At 44.0% G+C, this 25,964-nt stretch overlaps 2 protein-coding genes across 3 annotated transcripts; both read left to right on the forward strand.

Annotated features, from left to right (window-relative positions):
- The first annotated feature begins 300 nt into the window (after positions 1-300).
- On the forward strand, positions 301-12,213 carry LOC143008035 (E3 ubiquitin-protein ligase RNF38-like). Of its 2 annotated transcripts, none has more exons than XM_076159578.1 (12): positions 301-1,632; positions 6,836-6,888; positions 7,061-7,242; positions 7,542-7,992; positions 8,439-8,579; positions 8,701-8,889; positions 9,077-9,238; positions 9,339-9,442; positions 9,646-9,727; positions 9,819-9,940; positions 10,398-10,497; positions 10,998-12,213. In XM_076159578.1, exons 1-12 carry the CDS (start codon positions 1,365-1,367, stop codon positions 11,058-11,060), a joined length of 1,917 nt encoding a protein of 638 aa, XP_076015693.1. In that variant the 5' UTR covers positions 301-1,364; the 3' UTR covers positions 11,061-12,213. The 2 variants fall into 2 exon arrangements, with proteins under 2 accessions (XP_076015693.1, XP_076015694.1); XM_076159579.1 differs by having other exon boundaries at positions 319-342.
- Positions 12,214-17,952: 5,739 nt separating this feature from the next.
- Positions 17,953-25,672, forward strand: chrnb5b (cholinergic receptor, nicotinic, beta 5b). The gene is made up of 6 exons (XM_076159513.1): positions 17,953-18,007; positions 22,283-22,428; positions 22,588-22,632; positions 22,782-22,891; positions 24,433-25,405; positions 25,529-25,672. Exons 1-6 carry the CDS (start codon positions 17,953-17,955, stop codon positions 25,670-25,672), a joined length of 1,473 nt encoding a protein of 490 aa, XP_076015628.1.
- Positions 25,673-25,964: the final 292 nt, after the last annotated feature.

Below are 25,964 nucleotides of genomic sequence, written 5' to 3' on the forward strand. Positions count from 1 at the left end.
ATGAAGCTGTTGAATTATTAATGAGCTTAGCAGCTGCTCACGGTTGGCGAGACCAAAGACGTCAACTCGGATAACTAACGACTGGTAAAAAAAAGAAAACATTGACCACCAATAGCTGATCAAGTACCACAATTCCTAACAGTGTGCACATTTGAACGCGCACATATTCGTAAGCATGTGGTATTTACTCACAAGCGCCGGTTTGTTCGTCAATTTTACCATTTTAAATCGATGCTCACGCCTCTGAGATGGATTGGAAATGACTAGATAGAGATGTGAAAATCCCATTGATTGATCTCCACTACACTCCCCGCTGACCAGAGAAAACAGTCGACAGCGAATGTGAGAGGGGATTTAATTTGACTAATTATTGCCCAATATACTTATTGGTCACGGGAGCTATTTGTTTGCGCACATGGACGGCGGTGGTATGTATGTTTTAGCGCGTTTGAACGCTTCTTACATCGAGGCTGGACGACATTAGCGTGTTCGTAATGTCGCCACTGTTGGACTTGTTTTCCCTGGTAGATCCTGCTTCCTGTTAGCCCTGGGCTAGCTGAAAAGTCGACATTATGCTAATGAGCGAGCAGGCATAATATGCGAACGCAAATGGGTGTAACTTTGCGACCAAGAGTGGGCTAATTATTATAGTTTACTTGCTATTTAACCACAATAACTTTTTTTGGTAGCCAGCTAACAGGGTAGCTGATATTTCCTTTAGTTTGCTAACGTTACACAGCTAGCCATCTTGCTCGCACCGAGTTCGGACGGGTTTAAGTATTTATCTCGGCTTGCTTTTGATTGTATAACGAGCACTACCCGGCCAGCTGCTTGTAAAGGTGCATTCAACTAATGACTTCGCGTGTGCCTGATAGAATTTGTCTCAATTGGTCAGTGTTTAACTTTGAAAGACAACAGACAACCTGAGACTTGTTCAGATGTTGTGGGAAGACGGAAGCCACCGATAACTCGCTAATAACTGTGTTCTGTTCGAGTGCCATTGGACCAGCCGACCAGTCACTAACATAGAACCATTTAATACACAAATTTGTGACCGAAGCGGTGGGAATAATTCGGCTATTTCTGCACTTATACGGAGGGTGGATGGAGTCAGTGCAGTTGGTGCTTGTGCGACATAAGGGGGCTGTGTTTCCCTGAGCCTGTTTCCAGCTATTTCGCCCGGTTCTGTTGAGAGAGAGGCTTTACATGCCTGAGGAGGTACCGGTCGTCGTCAGAGGTAAATAGGTTTGTAGAAAGAAGAGAATAGCTGAACAGAGAGCTTCTCGTCGACTGGTAAACGTCAATTTTTCCCAGTTTACCTCCATCACGTCCATCCGCCACCCTCCTCCTCCTCCCACTCAGCCATGGACCCCCCAAGGACTCGCTCGCGGTCGCGCTCTGGCTTCTACCATTTCGGCATGAACGGTGGCAACGGAAGCAACGGCGGCGGTAACGCCGTCGGTAACGGGAGCATGATGAACCCCGGCGGAGGAGGGGTTAGCAACCCCGGGTGGGCGCCGCACCACGGGGGTCGCAGCTACCCGGAGAGCCAGCAGCAACAGCAAAGCCAGGGGAGCTACCTGTCCTCAGGGGCGCAGCGCCACTCCTCACACGGAGCTCACAGACACCCCGGTAAGCTGTGGCCTCACTGAACACGGCCTGCTGCTCTGTTTTATGCACCATCACACTCTCGAAACAAGATACAGGCCATGAGGGATGGAGGCAGACCACTGGTGGCTTGTTAGGCTTGGAGATGTCAATGTGAAAGGTTTGGTTCGCTCACTGCAAGCTGTTGCATGAACATCCTTGTCTTCTTGTCAGGTGTTGCAGTAGTAGAGTGTCTGCTGGAGCGCTATGGATAGCATTTACTCAGGTAAACGGGACAAACCAGGTTCCTGACCCTTACCTTGTTTGTCCATTGTCATTGGGTGGCTTTGCACTCATGTCTCACTCCGTCCACCCAGGATTTCCAGATTTTTTGGCGTTTTTTGCAATCCAAATCACTGATTATTCTGTCGTAATTTTGCAGCGAATTTGCAATTTCTTTTTCTAATATCCCAACTTTTACACTGTTTATTTATTTGACAGCTTGTTGACTATTTTTATTGAAGGAAGCAGTTGACGTGACAATGAGCATACAGTTACAGAACATTTTGAGATTTTTCTATACAGAGTAGGGGATAAAAGAGGAAAGAAATATTGATTGGGACCTAGGAAATGTAATACACGTGGACAAAATGCATGAGGAGACAAGGAAATGGGGACTTGAGCTAATGATTTATACAGTAGAACCCTATGTTATGTGGATAATAGGGTTGTTGGTGATGAATAATTGTGTTCTGTAACCAGAGTGATACTAGTGAAGCCACAGTTTTAGATGACATCAGTGCAAACACAGTGTACTGGTGTGTATGGCTCGTACAGGATGACATCAGGCAGCTCCAAAATGCATCATGGGCTGGGGGTGAGGAAAAAAAAGAAAAAGGGGGAGTCACGGGGAGAAACAAGAAAGAAAAACAAAATGGGAAGAAATCCCACCCAAAGACCCACCCAGCAGTCACACAACCCCATATTCACACACAGCCACCTTTCCTGCCTGCGATAAAGAAAGTATTTGGTGTTCAAGTCTCGACTCATTAGTCTGGCATAGCCTGTAGATCTGTAAAATAAGGAAGAAATGGTTGCCATTTGTGATACAACTTGTCCGTGTGTCCCCTCATAGTGTATCTGATTTTCTTTAGTTTAATAAAACAAAAAACATTGTGTCCTTCAGCCATTGTGAGATAGAGGCAGGGGTGAGGGATATCCACTGCAGAAGCAGGCGGCGTCTGGCAAGGTAGATGTGAAACTGATCTGTTCTTTTGCGCAGAGTTTAGATGACATTAGTCGAGTGGAGTTCAGAGGATGCCAATATGAGGAGACGGTTGAAACTGCATTCCCATTATGGTGAACATTGTGTTCAAGTAACCAGACCAGTAATTGTGTAACCTGGGGGAGAAGCAAACGTGGCTGAGATTGCAGTGTGGGTTTAAGTATTTATCACATTTGTCCTCTACCTCTGTACATTTCAGATAGTGTTGATTTGGAGAAGCGGACCCTGTGTATAACCTTAAACTGGATGAGGCAGTTTGTAGTTTGGGTATGACTTCCTCCCACCAGTCGCTCTCTAGTTGGTAGAGGCAAAGTGTCTGATTTGGAGGTACTGAAATAATTGGTTTGCAGACAATCTATGTTGTGTTGACAGCCTAGAAATCTGTTAGAACTACCATCTGACAACAGATCAAGGAAATGTTGTGTGCCTTCGTGAAACCATACTGAAAATGTCAAAGAGTGAGGGAGGGAACTGGTGGGTGTTGTGGACTGGACCTAGGGGAGATGCTTTTGCAAATTTAATGTGTTTCTTAAGTTGATAGTATTGAGAACCACAGGGTTTTTGTTGGGAGAGAGGAGTATACTGTATTTAGGCAGCCACAGAAGAGGAAGTGCAGCAGGATTGAAGCCTGCACCGGGCTAGGTCAGGGGAGTCAATCCAGTTGCGCAATTTATCTGCATGAACTGGCCAGTAATTGGATTGGAAGTTTGGTATGGCGAGACCTCCACTGAACTTGCATCTTTGTAATAGTGATTTGCAGATCCTTGGAGGCTTTGCACCCCAACTGAAGGCACTGATCATTTTCACAGAAGTGTTACGGTAGGAATAATGGAAGAGAATAAAACAGGTAGAGAAATCTCGGCAAAACATTCATTTTGATGACATTGACTTGTTGTCTCATGTACGAAAGTCAGACTTCAGTATCGTGATGTTTATAAAGGCCAGGTGGATTTAAACATTCCAGTACAGCATGATAACCAGCTTATACAAAGCACACTTCTGTTTGCACCCCTGTTGCTTTAAGAGTTTTATGAGTATTATGATTGCTTTCAATGACTTTCATTTCAATACTTTCATTTCAATACTTTCATTTCAATACTTTCATTTCAATACTTTCATTTCAATACTTTCATTTCAAACCAAAAACCTTTTGAACTTGTCCAACAGAAATTGAAGAACTACTCAGTTGGAAAACGTGAAAGGAAAGGCAGACAGTGTTGTCATGTCATCGGCATTTGTACGTGTTTAGCAGGTTCTTGCTCACCATTGGCAATGTGTTGGTAAAACCTGCCTTTATTCAAACATCCCCCAATGCCATAAATACACCACATGGCCAATAATATGTGGACAACCCTTGTAATGGTTGAGTCTATTGTTCACAGGCACATAAACACTGGCAGTAGAATAGGTTGTACTAAAGAGCTCAGTGGCTCTGCCTCTGGAAGCAGCATTAGCACAAGAACTGTGCACTTGGAGCTCCATGAAATGGTTTTCCATCGCCAAGCAGCTGCATTCAGGCCTAAGATCACTATGCTCCCTGCCCAGCGTCGGGTGGAGGGGTGTCAAGCAGGCTGCCACTGGACTCTGGAGCAGTGGAAACATGTTCTCCAGAGTGATGAATCACATTTCACTCTCTGGCAGTCTGACCGACAAATCTGGCCCACTGCAAGTTTGGTGGAAGAAGGATAATGGTTTGAGACTGTTTTTCAGGGTTTGGGCTAGGCCCCTTAGTTCCAGTGAAGGGTAATCTTAATGCTACAGCCTGCAAACATATTTTAGACAATAGTGTGCTTCCAACTTTGTGGCAACAGGGAAGGCTCTTTCCTGTTTCAGCTTGACTGTGGCCCTGTGCATAAAGTGAAGTCCATGAAGACATGACTCTGAACATCAGCGCTGTTGCCATCCATCCCAAAATAACCTACACAGAGGGACACACAACGCTTGCTTCCTAAACTGAGACTATTCAGGGGTGAGGATGACTTCAGCAGAATATCTTCCAGTTGTGCCACCTGACTCCTTCCTCTTTGTAGCTGAACATGCCTCATCCTTAACCCTTGTTTGTGTATAAGGAGATACATGATCGCTCTATGTGAGTGAAATAAGAGCATGTCAGGTTTATGTTTATTGTGTTTGTTTTTGCACGCATCAGAATTTTGTTGAGTGATGATGACAGGCTCCCGAGTAATGTAAGTGTGCCCGTCACTCTTGCCATTATTTTTTTACTACTTCCATTTTACTCGTACTTTTTTGCACTTTCTCACATTTAGATGCATAAACATGCACAATAATCATCCAGTCTCTTCGTAATGATCATCTTTTTATTCCACAGTCTGCCAGCATTAACAACTATAGCAGCCTTACACGGAAGACCTGCATCATTAATGTTATTGCATTTTGAGCCATCGCCAAGCTAAAATCGGGTGTTGATGTTGATAATTTAATGGATATGGGAATCAAATTGAGGGAACTATGTGAAATATCTCTGAGACAAAATGAGTGCCACTTGATTAGATTTAGGACGATTTGAGATTTCTACAGTTGATTGATTGTCTCACTAAATCTGTTTAATGGTCTTTACAGTTGAATTAAAAGACAGTAGCCCATTGCTCGATAGTGACTCCCAACTTTACAACCTACAATCGATTGTGGGTCATGAAAGAAACGGTGTCAAGCTTCCCCAGCAGTCATGCTGAGAGTGAACAACCTCGTGTCAGTTTGCCAACAGACCCTGTCCTGCCTGGCTCACCGTCCTCGCTCCAATGGGCCCTTGGGTGAAGCTTCATTAATAGACCTACTTCACCTCCAAACGCATAGGGAGTAGAGATGTAAGCCAGTATATTTGCCGGCCATCAGCTAGTCAGTCAGCTATCTATCTCTATCTCTCTGTTCTCTACGCTCGCTAGCAGGGTGTCTTTGAGCTGTCACTATCGGCAGACTTCAGATGGACAAGAGAGGGGTGGGGGTGCGTTCCTATGTGTTGTTTCTGAGCAGGCAGAAGGGGAGCATAGAGGGAGAGACACAGAGATGATGGGAGGAGAGCAGTTTTTTCTTCCCTTTTTATTGATGATAGGTTTTTGGGGGACTGCTCAGAGGAAACTGAGTTCAAGGACATTCTTTCCAAGCAGTAGAATTGTTTATGTGCACATGCTGCATGCAGATTGCACACACAGGCTGTGGGATAAACAGCTGGGAGAGCATAGTGTGTTTATGCACTGTGCTAATGGCTTTACGACTATTTTTCTATTTTTTTCAGATTTTTAGTTGTTTGTATACACCGCCATGATCACCCATCGAAGTCTTTACATTTGTTTGTTGGATCAAACCCCATGGTGACTTGGAGAAAAGCTGCAATTGTGTGCTCATAGTGGGATTCAACCATAATGGTTAGCCTTGCCAGCAGACCCAACAGGAAGCCCTGAAGTGTTGTACATGTTTCATGAAGAGAAGTCTGTGTGTGCGTGTGTGTGTGTGTCTGCGTTTATAACCAAGAGCAGCATGGTTTTCATGTGGGATCAGAGGGAATGAGTTGTCTGTGAGAGCCTGAGAAGATGAGTCCAGTGTGACATCTTTCAGAGATTCCTTCACTGGTCTCTGCCTGTTTGAAACAGGAAACTCAGAATGCTGCCGTGGAAACAGACCCTCACACATGTTCTTGTACCACTGTAAATGCTTAGATGTAGTCTAGTTGAAACCTTAATATCACTGTTGGCTTTTTGCTCCCTTTGTAGAACAGTCGAACGGGCTATATTATGATGAATAATTTTCTTTCATGGATTTCAGGATCTGATGTAATCTTTTATTAGAAAATAAAATCAAAGCAGAGCAGCTGCTAATGTTGTTGCAGCTCTGTTTCTGTTGGCGTAGCAGCTGTGTGTTTTTGTGTCTTGTGATGTTTTTGTTTTTCTCTGCCCTGTCTTATCTGATTTGGGCTTTTTTCTCTCTCTCCCTCTCTGTGGCCTACAGGAGGAGTGCTACACTTTCATCCAGATAATATGTGCAGTGAGGATCGGGATAAAGTGAGTAAGAACAGTGACCGCCGTCTGTTGCCTTGGTTTGAATAGGATTTGTTTCCTATCGTTTCTCTTTTGCATCATTTCCCCTCCCTTCTGTGTTCCCTTGTTTGTTTTTTTCCCCCTGACATGATTCCTTCCCCTTTGTTTTCCCTCTTTCCATCATCGCTATGTGCAGATGGAGGACAGCCCGAGCCCAAAAAGGCAACGTCTTTCCCAGCAGTCCATGTTGGATCTGAGCTCTGCCACACCCTCGACTCCTTCCTCGCCCATTCGCCCCTGGGAGCTGCCCCCAAGTCGCAGACCACACCCCCACTACATACCAGAGAGATGCCATACGCCTGTTCGCAACCGCCGAAGGTGAATTGTGTGATGAATTGTTTAGATAATTGAACTACCATGTTTTTTAAACTTGATAATTTGAAGAATTAATTGACTCTAATTGGGATTGCCATTTCAGCCCTAGTGACATCATTGAGTAAGTTTGACATTTGCCCTAAACAGAAATACTTTTTGGTATTGCCGTTAGCAGCTAAGCTTATAAATGTTAGTATTACATTTTTAATCAAAGTGAGCTAAAGTCAGTAATCAGTTAAGATGTATAAGACAAACAAATCTCTTTCTTCTTATTTATCGTTCTCCTGTTTTCCTCAACCCAGCCCTCCAATGAGGCGCCAGCGTGGCCGGCGAGACCGCCTGACCCGCCACCACCACCACCACGCCCACAGCAATCACCACCACTACAATGGCAACAGCAACCACCATCATCACCCCAACCCTCATCATCACCACCACCACCACCACCACCACTTACACTCCCACCATGGCCCGTCACCAGGCCACCAGGACGAGAACTACCGTCACCAAGCTCCCCCTCAGGGCTACCCACCATACGGCCAACAACCTCCCCGTGGGCCGGGACCCGGTGCTGAAGAGCGCCCAGGCTACCATCCCCAAAACCCCTCCCCCCGACCCCTCCACCAGTCACCTAATCTGTCCCCCAGATTGCTCCACCCTGCAGCCCACCAACAGCACCCTCACCCACACCCTCACCCACACCCACACCCGTCCCAACAACAGAGCAGTGTGTTGCTGGACCTCCATGAGCAGGTGAGTATGTCGGAGTGCCAGAAAAGTTTAAAAAATGTTAAGACAAATATTGTAGACATTTAACTTCACATATAGAAATAGAAAACGTTTGTCACATTTCTATTCAACCAAGTGAACAGTTCATATGTAGGCCTTACTGCCAGTCACAACAAAGTCATTGCGCTTTCCTTCAGACTACTACTACAACTAACCTCCTGTATATTTAGTTATGAAATGTAAATTGTGAACACACAGGCACACACCTGTACTTCAAAGAAGTCCTGCTCAGGTGTCGATTAAAAGTTAAGCAAGTGAAATTTGTGGTGCCGAAACTGAGCCCTGTTGTTTTGATAAGATTTATTTGCTTTCTAGTGGATGTTGGTTAAAGCGTTGTAACTCCACTTACTCAGATTAAATCACAGCCTTGTCGCATAACAGTCACGATTTCGGACTGTTCCCATCTTTAGGGTTCAGCTCCAATGTCGTATCCCATGTCTCCTCCGGGGGCCCCGCCCGGCCTGCCACCTCGCTCCGCTCCACAGCAGATCCCGGCTTGCTCTGTGGTCTTCAGTGGACAGCACTATCCTGTCTGCAGTGTTCCCCCTCCTGTGAGTGTGCATGTGGTGTATTCGTGATGTATAAACGGCTTCATGCATAGATGCAATGCATGAAGCCGTTTTTAACATGCCATACTTACTGAAATCTTGAACTCTTCTTGCTTCTCTTTAGGTCCTTCAGACCTGCTCTGTGCAGCACCTACCCATGCCCTACCCTTTCCCTTCGCTGCTGTCCAGTGACCCGGCCTTCTTGCTCCCCCCTCCCCACCTCCCCCATCCTCCCACACACCTTTCCCACCACCCACCTCACCTGGCCCAGCCTGGGCAGTTTGGACCCTACTCGACGCAGCAGGCTCGATCAGTGAGTATTACGACAAAGATCCTCCTCCACCTCATCCAGGAGAGAAGGCAGTGATGTGAATATTTAGCTCTAGGTTTAGAATTTGTTTTTTTTATTGACCTGGTTGCTTTGATTATATAAAACAGAAAAGATATTTCTCATACCTTGTGTAATATTTGATTGAAACATTGTGTGTTTCACTCCCCAGCCATTACAGAGGATAGAAAATGATGTGGAGTTGCTTGGGGAGCACCTATCTTTGGGTGCAGGGCTTCACTACCCTCCTGCTACCCACCCCGCTCTCACACCACACGCCGCACAGCTTCACTTTCTCTCCCATGATCCCTTGCCACAGGAGTTCTTTGGGGTGGTGAGCAATCCTTTCTTGTGTTTTTAGATCAATCCCTCCTGCAGTGATGTTTTGAGTGAATGATCTGACATGTGTGTATACGATTAAATCTGTCCCCTAGTCCTATCCCAACTTCATTCCTCGACGAATCCCAGGACGACGTTACCGCTCACAACAGCCACTGCCACCTTCGCCTTACCACCCAAGCTTCCTGCCTTACTTCCTGTAAGTAGACACAAAATCAAGCACAAGAAATATGACTTTGTACTGACCCAGTTTCACCAAAACATAATCTCTAGTATTGCATAAAGATGAACCATTAAGTGTATCACCATGACGTGTGTGTATGTGTCATGAGCATCTAACAGTTTACAGGTTGGCTCATTTTGTCTACAGAACTTTTCGGTAATAAATGTCTCCCTCTCTAGTTCAATGCTGCCAGTCCAGCCTACTGGTCCTGCGATCAGTCTAGAGCTGGATGTAGATGATGGAGAGGTGGAAAATTATGAGGTCTGTCTTCATGTTCTTACAATCACTGTCTATATATGTGCTGGATGTACACATCTGATCATTGTGTTGTTGTTGATGTCGTCTTCCACAGGCCCTCTTGAACCTTGCTGAGCGCCTCGGAGAGGCCAAGCTACGAGGACTGACCAAGGGAGACATTGAACAGCTTCCCTCCTATCGGTTTAATCCTAATAACCATCAGTCTGAACAAACACTGTGAGAGTCTACCTTATATAGCCTGCAAATCGTTAAATGATAAAACAGTGAATTATTCATTAAAAGTATGTTGTTGGTCTCCAGGATAATCAAAACATTGGTGATTTAGTTTAATTACTGTAAACACTATTTCATTAGATTAGTACAGTTGGCTTTTAATGACTAAATACTGCAGATTGTAAAACTTGTCGACCATAATCTGATTATCATATCTGGTGAAATTAGGAATTATGATGTTTATGCATACACTGTAGATATGTAATAGTGTAGCTCTTAAAAAGTGGACTCATTCCAGAGTTGTTCATGAGTAGATGAGATAAGAGTAGATCAGCAGGACTACGTGAATGCCTTAATGCCTGTTGTGTAATTCTGTCAATGAACGGTCACATTTACTGTATTTGTCTGGTTTAGTTTCCTATTGTGGACACACTTTACATTGTAACGTGTTGTTTTGTAGGTGTGTGGTGTGCATGAGTGATTTTGAGTCACGCCAGCTCTTGCGAGTCCTGCCCTGCAGCCATGAGTTCCACGGGAAATGTGTCGATAAATGGCTGAGGGTAAGGAAGCCCCCTCCTCACAAAGGGCTTGTAATGCACAGATACATGTCAAGTCAGTTTAAAGATCATTGCACATTGTTTGGAAATAGATTCAAGTCCTAATCTGAAGTGCCATACAACAAATCACAGGTTTAAGTCATTTCTCTGATGTGTGGAAGTTGCTGCCTTAAGATCCTCAACTTCCTGCTAATCCCCTGACAAACACACATTCACAGTCATTTTTCATTGGTTTAAAAACCAATCAAATGTGCATTTAAATGCCGATGGACTGTCTTCTGTAAACCACACTGAAGCTTTTGACAGGAATGTCTGACGGAATGTCTCATTAGATAAAAAAGAATATTCATGCGGTACAGCATTTGCTCATCAGCCCATTTTGAAGTCAATTATTGCTCAAATGTCCATTCTTAGAATTGTGTCTTTTTTAAAATATCTAATGTCAAACCTCATTTCTCTGAAAACCTAATTGGTCCTCTCTTGTTTCTTGACACTGTCCTCAGGCCAACAGGACGTGCCCCATTTGTCGGGCGGATGCTTCAGAGGTCCAGCGAGACTCAGAGTGACCACAAGGGGGAGCCAGACACTCTTGTCTCTCAAACACTGCCTGTTCCTGATCTTCTGGCACACTTGGGCATGCCCATACACAAACGTGCACACACACACACCATCCTTTTGTCATTTCATACAGCACTTTTATTCCCTAGTTCCATTGTTTCTGTTTTGTGCGCCATCTCCGTCACATTTGTTGACTTTCACCTTGTGTTTTTTGTGTGTCTCTTCCTGTCAGTCTTCGCAGTCTCATGTAAACACATTCACACAGACTTGACATTTCTGTGGATGGCAGCCTGCTTGACCCACCCTCTTACAGACTGCTGAGTCTTCTGTCTGTCTGTCTGTCTGTGTGTGTGTGTGTGTGTGTGTGTGTGTGTGTGTGTGTGTGTGTGTGTGTGTGTGTGTGTGTGTGTGTGTGTGTGTGTGTGTGTGTGTGTGTGTGTGTGTGTGTGTGTGTGTGTGTGTGTGTGTGTGTGTGTGTGTGTGTGTGTGTGTGTGTGTGTGTGTGTGTGTGTGTGTGTGTGTGTGTGTGTGTGTGTGTGTGTGTGTGTGTGATGCACTAACAATACAAGTTGTTGTTTTTTGGGCCTGTGGTACATGCGTGTGTGTGTGAAACAGAGCATGCCTGAGTTTCTGTTATGTATCACAAATTAAATGAAATGAGAGTTTTTGCTCTCAGGAGTGACTGACTTTTCTTCTTGTTTGTATGTTTATGCACTGTCCGTATGCATACTGTGAGTGTGTATGTTCGACTTTAATACTTTTCTCTAGGTTGACTAAGGGTACATGCTGCCACTATGCTTCTCTGTTGCTCATTTGATCCATTTGTCGATAAGTCGATCATTATTATTATTATTATTGACATAATTATCCTTATTATTCTTATTGCTATCATTGTTTGCTCATTATAAGCGGATATCTTCTGCCTGGCAGTTACCTCATCATTCCAGTTTTGGTCATTTTTCATTTTTAAGGCTTCACAACACTACTTTGAAGTTTAGCACATCCTGGATTATTTCTCTTTTGCTTTGCTGTTCTAGCAAAAATGAGTTTGTCTGTGACTTTGCAGTGGCACATGTGTTAAATGTATACATATATCTATATATACTGTATAAATATGAATATCTGTATACCAAATAAAAGGCTTGATATGAACTTTTTAAACTCGCCTTTTTTGTAAAGTTATTTTAAACAACAAATTATGACCGATAGTGAAACTAATGTAAGTAACTCTGGCTGCAAATGCTTCAACTTACCATAAGATGGTGTCATCACTCCTAATTACCATGACATGGTTCATACTGCAGATGGTTACAGCATCAGTTTAACAGTGTTTAAACTATGTGCACTGTGTGTCCGAATTTACTGCATGGGAGATAGAGATTTGGTCTCTTTTATGTAACTTCTGTAGTTGAGAACAAATCGATCTTTGTATAGTTCATTTGTAGTCTTACACAGAAGTTGATATTGTTCTTTTTGGTATTCATTCTGCTACCATCCACTGACTACCCTTAGACCAATAGGAAGATCTGAAGTCATGTTTAGGTTCATCCACAGTGTCTACAGAAGGTTGCTGATGGAAAAGAAAGGAAAACCTGTTTACCAAATGTCTTAACTTGTCTGATGGGAATGACAAATATGAGAGACTGCACATTGATACAGTGAATAAATGGCCAAACAATAATATAAGAACAAAGACAAAACATAGAAATCAGTCATCAGCCATGTGTACTGTGTATGTCTGAGTGTGACATGTAATGCTGTGGGAAAGAGAGAGATTTTCCTGCACCACTGAAGGGCTGACGAGCACAGATGAACTGAGTCAATAACCAAGGCCAGACACCCAAGGGTGAAATCCCAATGGACAGCACCAGAAGGCTGTCACATAGATAACACAACTACAAAGCATGTGGATGGTGAACTGTCAGTGCTGACAGTTAGTCTGTATTAAGCCAAATCAGTGTCATCCAAACATAACAATAAATTTAATATATATTGCATATTACAATGTACCAAGAATTTGATATCTACATAAAAATCGACCACTACTTCTACTTGTAATCTCTCATTCCTGTTTTCATTCTCCTCTCCTAGATGTCTAAAGGCACAGAGGAGCGGCTTGTGCACCTCTGCTCACTCTGCCCCTCCTGCAGTGTGACCCACACTTTTCATGTGCGAATTAAATATTGTATGCATATGGGTGTGTGTGTGTGTGCATGTGTGCGCGTGCACGTGTGTGTGTGCATATCCGCATTGTGGAATATGTCCCAAGCTGACAAGGTACATGGATTATCCATCCTCCCTTCATCTAAAAAGGAGGGGCACCAAGCTCTTGCTGCCTCAGTTATTTTTAAAAATGTCTTTCTTATGTGTGCGTGTGCGCGTGTGTAAGAGAGAGATTTATTTCAAGGGAATTTCCCCCTCAGTGAGCTTGGTTACTGTTGGCCATGTCATCATATTCTGAGCTGTCAGAGGCCATAACTATCACTTGACATGTGACATGTGAAAGTCTGACATGTAAATATGTATACATGCCACATGTCACATGCCACATATACTGTATATGCCACAGACCCCCCCCCCCCCCCCCCCCCACACACACACACATATGCAGTATATACTGTATATCCACACATACATATATATATATACAAACAAGCTCTGCTGAACTCCACATGATGTGTCGTGTGTACGTGCGTGCTGTGTCCACCCTTGATGCCCTTGATGTCACTCTTCTTTTTGGATGACAGCGACTGTGATGTGATTGGTCAGTGAACATACAGGCCAAGCAAATTGGCAACAAGGCCACTGGCTTGTGCCAGACCATGTACATGCAAACACAAACAGTTAGTATACCTGTGAGGATTTATGCTTCACTGCATCCATACTGTAAGATTATCCTTTCCTTGACTCGTACACACACACACACATAAACACTGGCAGTGAACTTTCTCTATGAAAAAGTGTGGTGATGTATGTGATTGCTTCTCTACAATAGAATCAGGTGTCTGGCCTCTCTTCTCTCTCTGATATGACATTTTATATAAATTTGCTGGATATATTTGAGATGTATATTTTGGAGGTTGAAAAGCACATCTGGTGCCAGCTGGGTCTCATATTTGCTTTGGCTTTATTCCTCCTTGATAGGGCAGATCTGGCCATATAAATCCAATTGGATGCTCTACTAAAGCAATGGCTGCAGGGTGACTTTGTAAATAGAAAATGATTGTTTACTGTCTCCGGGCAAATCGACAAACAGGGTTAAAGTGATGAATGCACATATATGGATGCCCCCCCCCTAACAGTACTGTCTAGGATTTGATGACCTTTTTTTCTAAATAGCACAACAGAAAGTAAAATCTATTTTCCCTCATGCAGGTAATTCGCAATTAGGACAACAAAAAATGAGGACAAACACTTAATCAATTTTTATCAGATAGTACAGCTGTACCAAATGAAGTGTTTATTGTGCATTTCGAATTGTCCGTTCTTGTATTTTGGGAGTTGACTAAAGGCTAGACTCATTCCAGCCTTACTCCTGCCACCTGTTACCTGTCACAACACCAGGTATGAGCGTTTAATTTGACTTTTATTGACAATACTGACACAATTGTTGGGTGGAGGGACCAGCCAGCAACAGAGTTTCTATTGAAACACCCCCTAAGCAAAGCGTCTGCGATGGTGCATTTCGACCATGAATTGGACTGCGGCAGCAACCTTTTCATGCTCCATCTCTGACCTATTCAAAGGGCCTCATGTGTGCCTCAGCACAAGGCACACTCTGCCCCAGATTATTACTTCACATCCTGTTGTTAATGCTGTAGTGCAAGCTCAGCCTATATTACCAGGAGTGATTTGTTTACATATGGCTTAGCTAACAGAAGGTTGGGGGTTCTAACTAGGGCAGCACTGTGCATCAAGTCTACATTTCAAGAGTTGCATTGCATTCATCTTCAGGTTCATCAGATTGGGAAGATGATCAACTTGGACACATTTAGAAGATCCAAAATCACAAGAAGGATTAGAGGGTTAGGGTTAGGATTAGATTTCAGAAAAGTAAATGCTTCTTGACATCTCTCCTGTTGTGTTTACCGACTGCCAGCTGTTGCGTTGTCCCCCATCAACCTGATTTGTTGTCCAACCATTGAAGACGGAAGGTTAAAATGATGATTTGAGCCATTGGAATCCACTCATTCTCCTAATTAGCCATGAGTGAGTCACCAATCCAGTAATGGAGCCTGATGCACCTATAGTAAGCTGCAGTTTACCGCATAGTGAGGAGCCAGGAATCATTCCAGGAAAACCTGATATCTACGGCTGTGTCTTGTGCACATGTTTCACCCAAATATTGACCCAAATATGCACACAATCAATCATGTCACAATTCAGTCAACTGTTGTGGTTATAGCGCCACCATCAGGTTGATCAATGTTTTTTATTTTGCGTAAGTTTGTGCACATGTCCACTAAGATTGGTTACAGTAGACTAATGTAATCATGACATGTATAGCTAATAACTTTTTGAGCCACGCCCTCTTAAATTTGGCATCCATTCATAGCAAAACAGTAGAGAAAATCCAAAGGCAACAAGCTTCTTTTCCCTTTAAGTATCATTCATCGAAATCCATCGATATCCTGCAAACAAAAAAAACAAACAATAGTTATCAAGACATGCTAAATATATAATAAAACATATTATATTTTGTCACTCTTTCTTTCATCCTCGACCCCCCACCCCAGGCTGTGTTGGTGTATGTGGGGTCCAAGCCTGTCAGATTCACACTGCCTCTGGATTATGTTCAGTGCTGAATCTCCTTGGCCTGCAGTCAGGGTGACAGCAGAGGCTTTATGTTGAGCCACAGAGACAGTGCAGCCATGTATACACACACATCACCCCACACCCACAACCCCTTGAGGACATTTTAAAATTTGATCAGGCCAGGCTTGCATTTGTATGCTTGATATCATTTTCCACATCACCAAAAGTTATGCAATTGCGCAATAGTTTATACTCCAAGCAGCGGTATTTAGGTAAGGAAATCCTGTATGTAAATCTCAAATTTAAAACACATGGATTGATTGGATTTGCATTCTAACACCATGACATTCACACAGGATGGCACAAAGCTGCAGTTTGGACACCGGATAACTTCAATAGATTTTTACTAGATGACATTCATACATTTTACATTTTTCTTGTGTGGGTGCTGGGAGCTCAGCAGAGGTTTATGCATGTCTGGCATGAGGGAAATGAGAGGAAAGTGACAGAATAAAATGACGGCTGGATGCCATTGTGGATTGGAAGACTGTCAGGCCTGAACGCAACGATGAAGACAATAGTCTGCAGGTGTGGGTTATGATCCACAGGTGTTTGTGATAATGGTTGATTGAGGCTGGTGACCTTGATGGTGTGTTCAAGTACTCTAACAAAACTCTGGCATTCAAGAGTTGAGTGCAAAAGATATTACAAAAGGAATAAGCAAAAATAGCTGTTTCTCACACATTATGTTTAGTTTAGAATATGTTTCAAAGGTGAAAGATGTAACAAAGATCATTAATCGCTTTAATGAGCCAATGTCCACCTCCAGCCATCAGTTATCTTCAGTGCAGGACAGGGGCGCAAAGTGTTAATAGATTTCACTCTGTGCGTTTTTTTTCTGCGTGCTGAACTCTCAGCCTTTGTCCCACAGAGAGCTGTAAGTGGCTCAGATTAGATTTGGTCTCCCTCTGCTCCTCTCTGTTGCTTTTAGGATGCAGTGATAACGCTCATGAGGAAAGACTAGGACTTTTAGAAGTGCAACTATAATGTGGCATACATAATGTGGGAGGGGTGTAATCTGATTTGCGTACATTTGAAACTGTGGTTTAAGGGGGGGGGGGGGGGGGGGGGGTCAGCATTATGGTGTGGGTGCATGTTAGGGGAATGACATTAAACAAAATGAGTTCCGATTTTGGCTGTTTTGCACATTTACTGGACTCTGTATGGTAACGTAATTTGTAATCTGATCTCAGCGATATCATTTAATTCCAAATATGACCTCAGTCCTCATAAACACACACACAATACCCTTCTATAATGCTTGATAGGACCTCTGACTCATCCACTGCAGCTGAGACCTTAAAATGTGCAGAAAGTATAATGTGCTGGCCTATAGCTGACCCTGACCTCTGACCTCATTGTGGTCTGTTGGGGAAGCAAAAAACCCTCCCACAATTTAATGCAATTGAATGCTTTTACTCTCTCAAAAACATATTTTCTCATTTGTAGTTTTCAACCAACAAACACATTTAATTTCTGGCTTCATCGGAGGATCACACAAGTGATTAAATTAAAGAATTAAGTAACAGTGGCTTATTTTTTTAATGATCTTCGAGGCGATAAAGGAGGTTTCAGTTGAATCTGGTTGGTAAATGTTTTTATTTCTATTAGTTCATGTTGTTGTTTGTGATCACAGGAGTCAAACCTGTGTGTGGACGCAGACGCTTAGAGGCTCAGCAGGAGCGCATGGGCACATGTGTGCAGGGCGACACGGGCTGCGCGGCTTTGAATCTTTGATCTGCGGAATGGACACTGCATCAATGAAACGGGATCAGAGGGGCACTCGTTGTTTCTCGAGCGACGTTTGCGTGCGCAGGACCAGCGGAGGAGTCGGTGTCCAGCCTCCACAGCTCATCTCTCCCCTCGCCCAGCTGCTCCGCGCCTCCACGCTCCAGCTTCTCCTCCTCTGATCGGGATGAATGGAATGGACTGACTCCGCTAGAACCCCTCTCTCTACCAGCGCTTCTTCTTTTTCATCTTCTACTTATTCACTTCAAATCCGAGGGCATAAAGGGGAGGAACACTCTACATTTTCAAGTTTCTTTCCCCCAGCGTGTGTCGCTCTGGGCTGGCGGGGAGGAAGCGATGACAGCCCCGGTGAAGGAAGCAGCGCTGGCTCTCCTGGTTCTCACCGTGGCAAGTGAGTAAACTCCTCTCCGATCCTCGGCCGGGACAGCGGGGCTGGGTGCGCATTCGTGCCCGGGACGAAACCACACGAGCCTCGGTCCGGTTTAAAACGGAACCGAGGCTTCATTTCATAAATCATGTTTAACGTAAATGTAAGATCAACTTTTTTGGAAATACTACAGCCTTGACGTAATCAATTTGCCTACTAGACATTAGAACTCAGTGCGTAAACTAAGAAACTAACCAACTAAGTTTCAACAAACCAACAGGATCGGTTTAATGATTTAAATAATAACAGAATAACACGTTCTAAACCTCCATACGACCGAGAAGGAGAGATAATAAGTCATTGTTGTAATGGAGACACACAGACTGCATGATGAAATGCTCTCATAATGCATCCAGTGGACCAGCCTGTGTAATGGCCTGCACAATGCACCAGGGCCCAGTGATGCAGGCTAAGTGGACTGATTATAGTGAAGCTTGGACTTCAGAGAGAAGGAACTTTATGGTCTTGAGAGATTTTGATTGTTGTTTGTAAGGGATTTGTGAGGGAGCGTGTGTGTGTCCAGGGCAAGCAGGAGTCCAGGAGGGGATCAGACTGCAGGGCTGAACAGGGTCAACTCCATTAGTCATCGTTTTCCTGAAATGCACAGAGTATTAATCCACTGATTGATTGATGACAAACTTGCTATATAAATTAAAAAATGGCCAATAGTTCCATTAAACTTTAATGTAGTCACTGCAAATTTCAATTAGTCGAAGGTTTCACCACATCATAGCTGCAGTAGACTAAAACAGTACAAACTAAAACAAAGCTCAGAACAACATAACTCTCTACTTTCTGCAATTTGTACATTTTAGTCATTTTTTACTTTTTCACTAATGTCTTTTTATTCCTCTAACCTGCTCAGTGTGTCCTTGCTTCCTTCATTCCTTCCTTCCTTCCTCTTTGCTTTAACTCATTTTGATGTCACTTCACCTGTGCTCGATCTGTTGCTGAGGCACTGTATTGATTTAATGTTTCATCCTTTCTCATGTCTCCCAGTAAGATATCATCACTTCACTTCCCCTTTTTTTCCTCTCCATCACCTCTGTCTCTCTCAGTAGCAGCTGCATGCTGTAAACGGTGTGTGTGCCACAGCAAACACAGATTAGGTTTGCTCATTAAACCCCCGTGCTATCCGTGCATACCATGTCACACAAATCACAATGTGACTCTCCATATCTGTGGCCTCTGGGTGAAGTTTGCGTTCGGGTGGGCGGAAAACGTGCAGGGGGGAGCTTCTCCGTGTCGGCACTGTGTTGCTATTCCTGTGCTGCCCCTGTTGTTTCACATACGTACAGAGTCAGATTTACTCACAACAGCAGATGTGTGCTCAGTCAAGAGGGTCCAAGAGACTTCTCCTGAACACGACGTTGCTTTAACTTGTGTGAGCAATGGAGAAAAATATGGCAGCAAAGAGGAGGTAAAGATTGTTTGCAATTAAAACAGGCCTATAGAAAGTAAGCAGAGAAGCATTGTCAGACAAAATAAAGATGTTAAATCATTCATTAACATTCGCAGTCGGGGCTGAAAACTTTTATACCGAGGCTGACTTGTGCAGTGTGCAGAGAACCAAAGATGGCCGAAGCCCCAAATCGTTTGGTTTTCTGAGAGGCCACCCCAGATGGCAAAGAGCTGAATCATTGACTTTCTGAACCAAAGTTGCGCAATCCGTACACCCCTCTGCTTGTCTCTTGGCCTGTGTGCGACTGTGATAAGCAACAAAGTTTAGTTGTAAAGTTTCACTCTGGCGTCTGCATGTTGTGACGGTCAAATACTTCCGACTCACCAGAAAGAGTGAGAATAAAGTTTCTGCGCTTGCGAGGTGACGGCGCATTTTTATTTTAGCGGCAATGAATAATTCAGGTGTAGAAAGTGCAGCGAGGCGGACGAGTGTGTGTGTGTGTGTGTGTGTGTGTGTGTGTGTGTGTGTGTGTGTGTGTGTGTGTGTGTGTGTGTGTGTGTGTGTGTGTGTGTGTGTGTGTGTGTGTGTGTGTGTGTGTGTGTGTGTGTGTGTGTGTGTGTGTGTGTGTGTGTGTGTGTGTGTGTGTGTGTGTGTGCGCATTCATATGTGATGAGACATGCTGGTCGAGTCCCTAATGCTGCATCTGTACTCACATCTCATTTCTTTTTCTTCGTCACCATATACAGGACACACTATGCATTTTCTACAACCTTTTCCAGAAGTCACATGAAATCATTTTCCTCTCACGGGTTATTAATTTTTTGTGCCGGCTTTATTTTTATGCCATCTTTTACATTTTTAAGGCATCGTGACGGAAATCAGCGAGCAGCTAGAGAGATGCGAGGCCAGAAGCTGTGACAGTGAAGCATCTCCTCAAACACACACACACACACATCTATTCAGTCAATAACTGCACAGTGATTTTTAAAGAGAGGTGACGCATGTTTTTCTTTTTGGGTTTTAAGTGGGATGAGGAAACATAGTTGCAGATCAATGAAAGGGCCTTGGAGGAAGAAGAAATAATAGAAAAAGTATTCCATCAAAGGGACATGTTAGAACTGCATGAATTGCATTGAATTTTCCTTCTGACATTGAGAAATCCTAAGTCAAAATAATTACTGAGAAGTTTCTCACTTTAAGAAGTTCTGCATGGAAAGATGAAGAGCAGGACTATAGAGAGAGAGGGGGAGAGAAAGAGAGAAAGAACAGTGGGTGGCAATCGGAGCCTCAGGGGGTTTGCATGTCCGTTGACCGCTCCACAGTCGATTCTAGAGGAACATTTTTAATTAAAGAGAAGAGACGTTGTTGCACAGGGAAGCCAAAACTAGTTTCAACTCCGTTTTTTGTACAAACTCTTATCAAACTCTGGCAGCTCTTCTATTTTTTTTTACCTTCCACTATCATTTGAAGCTCTGTGACCCTGTCAGATGTTATTCTGTGGCGATTACAGGGCCACAGTTAGCAACTCTGTGTGTGTATTCAAATGTGATTCATTATTCGTCATATGATCTGCAGATTGCATGCATTACCAACATGCAAAGTATGCAATGCACGAGATGTTTGTATGTGTGTGTGTTTACATGTGGTGGTCAGTAGATAGGAGAATGTGTGTGTTCATGTTTGCTGGCTGTCACTAAATACACTGTTTGCGAGCATAGAGACGAGCATCAGCAACCCCACGGCACACACGCACACACATACATACGTACACACACACACACACACACACACACACACACACACACACACACACACACACACACACACACACACACACACACACACACACACACACACACACACACACACACACACACACACACACGTTACTCTCATTACACCCTGACTACATTGAAGCAGAAGCAGCAAGTCACAGCATCAAAGTGGTCACACTTCACAGCACGAGATTTAGACATCGCTTCAACAAATACTGCTCTGGGCATGTGTGCGTGTGTGTGTGTGTTTCTCTTTGTTTCATTCTGTACAGACACTGACCCAGGTCAGTTATGGGCAAGTCAAAGGTCACAATCTACAGCTGACCTATAGCAAATTTTGTGGACACTTTAGTAGACACTTCAGTCTGTGTCCATCCTCTTCCACTTTGCTACCTCACCGATATGTGAATGTTTAGTAATTAAGACAAAAGGCAAAATGCAGTGTTAGAAAAGTGATAAAGGGTTTTAACAGTAACTAAATGATATGATAGAATAGTTTTTGAATAGTTTAGAATAGTTTAATTTGAACTAAGGTTACTAACGCATACGTTGTGCTGAAGCGGAGTCAACACACTGCTTGGGCTTGATAAGTGTGTCACTGCAAAATCTCATTGCAATGAAATGATGAAATTACGCAAGTCAGAATCTGAGCAGTGGAAGTGTGATTAGAGGATATTGTGTGGGTTTGGTAATTTTGGCATGCCAGAGGAAATAAAACATTTCATATGGAATAGAATAAGAAAAAGTCTACATCAGGACAAATCATTTAATAGCCTTTGATTGTTTAATTGAATTAGATTCTTCTTTTAACTTGATGACATCATAGTTATCTGTTTCCCTCTCTCCGCCCCCCCTCCGTGTGTGTGTGTGTGTGTGTGTGTGTGTGTGTGTGTGTGTGTGTGTGTGTGTGTGTGTGTGTGTGTGTGTGTGTGTGTGTGTGTGTGTGTGTGTGTGTGTGTGTGTGTGTGTGTGTGTGTGTGTGTGTGTGTGTGTGTGTGTGTGTGTGTGTGTGTGTGTGTGTGTGTGTGTGTGTGTGTGTGTGTGTGTGTGTGTGTGTTGCAGCTGCCTTGTGTGCAGAGGTGGAGGAGCGTCTAGTGAGTCACCTGTTGTCACCGGATCACTACAACAAGCTGATCAGACCGGCTGTCAACAACAGCCAGCAGGTCACCATTTACATCCAGGTGTCTTTAGCCCAGCTGATCAATGTGGTGAGGAAACACGCCTACATTACTTGAAACCTAACTTTAACTCAGGTTAAGAGCTCATATATTCTAAAGCCACATACGTCTTTGATTTGAACTATAATAACTCAAAAGCACAGATGGTTGAGATGATTTCCTCTGCATCTGTCTGTCTGTGTGTTTCAGAACGAGAGGGAGCAGATCATGACCACCAACTGTTGGCTCTCTCAGGTACAATAAGAACTGAGCCAAAATGTATGTATGCATGAACCAACATGCTGATGTGTGACTCTGGATGCAGCCCTCATTCAGAATACTTTTACTTTCTGCTTTTTGACATGTGTATCTTTTCCGTTTGTGTGTGTGTATTCTTCCATCAGGTATGGAACGACTACAGGTTAATGTGGGACCCTGCAGAGTATGAGGGAATCAAGAAGATTCGACTACCGACACAGCTCATCTGGCTTCCCGACATCGTCCTCTACAACAAGTATGATTGCTCTGTAGGATAGAGAGTGTGTGTGTGTGTTTGCATTTGTTTTTTACCAATCCCACCCCATTCCATCCATCTCATCAGCTTCCCTCCACCACACTGAGCAGAGCCCACACCACCACAGATGACCACCACAGTCTACTTTAAATGATAAAAGAAAAGACATTATTTCAAGATGTGTCTTTCAAGACAAGAGTGTAACCTTCAACTGGAGTTCATCATTTAAAAAATGTTGCCACACCCTCCCATCAGGTTTTTAAACACTGTTACTGCTGTGTGTTGTGGAGAATTTGAATTTTCTTTATGTGAACATCAGAAATTATCTTGAAGGGTTTATAAAAAGCCTGGACGGCAAACTCACCACTTGAGAACCTCACTTCTGTAATCGGCTCAGCCAAGGAGAAATCTGCCCTTTTGCTCCAATCCAGTGCAGCTTGAGTCAACAGACATGGAGGCTTCTGGGCCTGACTAGGTCTTTATAGGTCACACCTGGGTCTCTTTCCTTATGGCCATGTATTGCACAACATGACTGACTTTTCTACTGAAGAGACCCACAGTCCACTGGAGCTCTTGTGGTAAGATACCTTGCTCAAGGGTACCTCAGTGGAAAGGGGTGGGACAGGCTGCTCATTCATGTCTTCACACATTTCTCCTGCCGCTTATGGGGAATGGAACCACATTCACTGGCCACAGCTTCTCTGCTCAATCTTAGATGAAGTTTCTTTTGGCAGACTGATCATTTGTCTCACAGTTGGGTGGGCAGCTATAACTTTGTGGGTCAGCAGTGTTTCCCCACATGGCTGATTGTCATTTAACTTTCATGAGCACACTTTTCTGTGGCTTAACAGGCAAAATGATATCAGGTGATCATTACATTACATTACTGTCATTTTGCAGACGCTTTTATCCAAAGCGACTTACATTACATTACATTACCACCCTTCGCAGAGGGGGGAGCAACTGAGGGTTCAGTGCCTTGCTCAGGGGCACCTCGGCAGGGACTCGAACCAGCGACCCCCCGGTTCCCAAGCAGAAGCACTACCCACTGAGCTACTGCCATCCCTGATCAGAACAACGTTCTGATTGCAGGCCAAAGTCTTTACCAGAGGTTGCAGCACACAGATGAGGCCTCTACATTTCTAACTAGGCTTTTGCTCATTGCTGTTGCAGGGATTTGTTTTGATGGGTGCACCTCTGATCTGCTCAGACTTAATGAGTGACAGGTACAAGGAGTGTTTTTCCTCTCAACCGGGGATTTGTCGCAGAGCTGAGAAGTTTGTTTATGACAGAAAAATCCAGTTTTCTGAGCTCAGCTTAACTTAGCACACACAGTGTTGAAGCTGTCAGGGCTGCAGACACACAGTAAAGATCATGAAACATTGATGTAGGCAATGACTCACTTAATGACTTAAGATGTTTCTATTTTTGGTGATTTTAGTTATGTGTGAGTGTGTGACAGACATTTTAAAGTAGATCCAGACAGTATCCATATTTTGAATGTTCTCATTTCTTCCATGTTTCTCCCATCCTACTCTCAGTGCTGATGGGACCTATGAAGTCTCTTTCTACTCCAATGCGGTGGTCTCCAGCAATGGTGAGGTGGCCTGGCTCCCACCAGCAATCTATAAGTCGGCCTGCAAAATTGAAGTCCGTGACTTTCCCTTTGACCAGCAGAACTGTACCCTCAAGTTTCGCTCATGGACCTATGACCACACTGAAATCGATCTGATCCTCCTGAGTGATTTTGCCAGTCGTGACGACTTTAAGCCGAGCGGCGAGTGGGATATTGTTTCACTGCCAGGACGCAAGAATGAAGACCCTGATGACATCAAGTACCTGGATATCACCTATGACTTCATCATCAAGAGGAAACCTCTGTTCTACACCATCAACCTGATCATACCCTGCATCCTCATCACCTCTCTGGCTATTCTGGTCTTCTACCTCCCATCAGACTGCGGCGAGAAGATGACGCTGTGTATTTCTGTCCTCCTGGCTCTGACAGTGTTTTTGCTACTTATCTCAAAAATAGTGCCACCCACATCTTTAGCTGTGCCTCTGATTGGGAAGTACCTGATGTTTAGTATGGTGCTGGTCACCTTCTCCATCGTCACCAGCGTTTGCGTGCTCAACGTGCACCATCGCTCGCCGAGCACACACACAATGCCTCTGTGGGTTAAGCGTATTTTCCTGCACCGTCTCCCTTCCTACCTGTTTATGCGGAGACCCGGCAGCTCCAACATCCGTGAACGGTTTCGGAAAAAACATCAGCAGCCGCCGCATTCTGCAGACGGGATCACCGGAAGCTCGGCGGGACTGTCGGAGTCTTCTCCCTCCTTCTACGTGAATGAGGAGTCAGCCAAACGCTACGGCTGGAAGGTTGGCGATTTGTCAGAGAACTCGGGGTTCAGGAGACGGACAACGCTAAAGCGCGGCATTGATTCGGAGGAGGCTGTGGATGGAGTGCGCTACATCGCTGAGAAGATGAAGAGTGAAGATGATGATGAAGGGGTGGGTGTCTTTGTGTATTGGTGTATGTCTATGTTGATTTGATCTTCAATGCAGTCCATACTGTGAGTTTGTAGATTCAGTTTGGAAAAATAAGCAAAACATTAAACTTCCCTCTCTCCATAGATTATTGAGGACTGGAAGTACGTGGCCATGGTGATCGATCGTCTCTTCCTGTGGATCTTTGTGATGGTGTGTGTGATCGGGACGTTGGGCCTCTTCATGCAGCCTCTGTTCCAGAGTTACAACACCCCCATTGTTGACGGCTGAACTTACTGATGCCAGAGCTTTTACTTCAACGTGCAACCCCTTAACCCGGACATGAACGTGGACTCCCCTCCCGCAAAACAGAGCACACAGAAAACACAGGTCTACCTTGCACCACACTTGTACTGGTGTACTCTGGAGAAACAACAGAGATCATTAGTATGCACTTCCTCCCTTAATCCATATCTCCCTCCACCCCTCACCACCCATTCTATCATCTGTACTCCTACTCATCAGTCTTTCACAGAGGAGCTGGGATCATTTACTTTCAATGGACTTAATTCAAAATGTGAAA

Source organism: Genypterus blacodes, unplaced genomic scaffold, assembly GCF_046128005.1.
Source record: "Genypterus blacodes isolate CSIRO-AG114 ecotype Tasmania unplaced genomic scaffold, CSIRO-AGI_Gbla_v1 ptg000098l_1, whole genome shotgun sequence".
Classification (NCBI taxonomy): domain Eukaryota; kingdom Metazoa; phylum Chordata; class Actinopteri; order Ophidiiformes; family Ophidiidae; genus Genypterus; species Genypterus blacodes.